This window comes from Eimeria mitis, genomic scaffold (genome assembly GCF_000499745.2).
Source record: "Eimeria mitis Houghton genomic scaffold, Emh_scaff1616, whole genome shotgun sequence".
In the NCBI taxonomy this organism is placed as follows: Eukaryota; Apicomplexa; class Conoidasida; order Eucoccidiorida; family Eimeriidae; genus Eimeria; species Eimeria mitis.
The window spans coordinates 2,934-3,289 of NW_013569931.1; the positions used below are offsets into that span (position 1 = coordinate 2,934).

General features: G+C 63.2%; 1 protein-coding gene across 1 annotated transcript in view; it reads left to right on the plus strand.

Moving 5' to 3' along the window:
• EMH_0040560 (uncharacterized protein) overlaps positions 1–356 on the plus strand; it is a gene marked incomplete at both ends in the record, with an annotated part of 7,168 nt that overhangs the window by 1,902 nt on the left and 4,910 nt on the right. Inside the window, 1 exon segment of the mRNA XM_013495520.1 lies at positions 1–338. Coding sequence (XP_013350974.1) covers positions 1–338 — 338 coding nt within the window.

Consider the following 356-nt stretch of genomic DNA (forward strand, 5'->3'; position numbering starts at 1 on the left):
TCTGTTGACGGTAGTCCTTCAACCAGCGGTGTGAAGAACGAACAGCAACAGCAGCAGCAGCAGCAGCAGCAGCAACGCGGATCCTCAGCTCCGAAGACAGAAGCAACCTCTGCTGCAGCAGCAGCAGCAGGGGAAGCAGCAGCAGCAACTGCAGCAACAGCAGCAGCAGCACAACCAAGGACTTGGGCCGCTCGCCTCGTCAGGCCGGCACCGCAGCCGCCGCAGCAGCAACCAGCAGCAGCTCCAGCAGCAGCTGACCCCGCAAAGGGTGCAGCAGCAGCGCCAGCAGCAGCAGCAGCAACAGCAGCAGCAGCAGCAGCAACAAGCCCCAAGCCAACGTCAGCAGATGCGGCCCA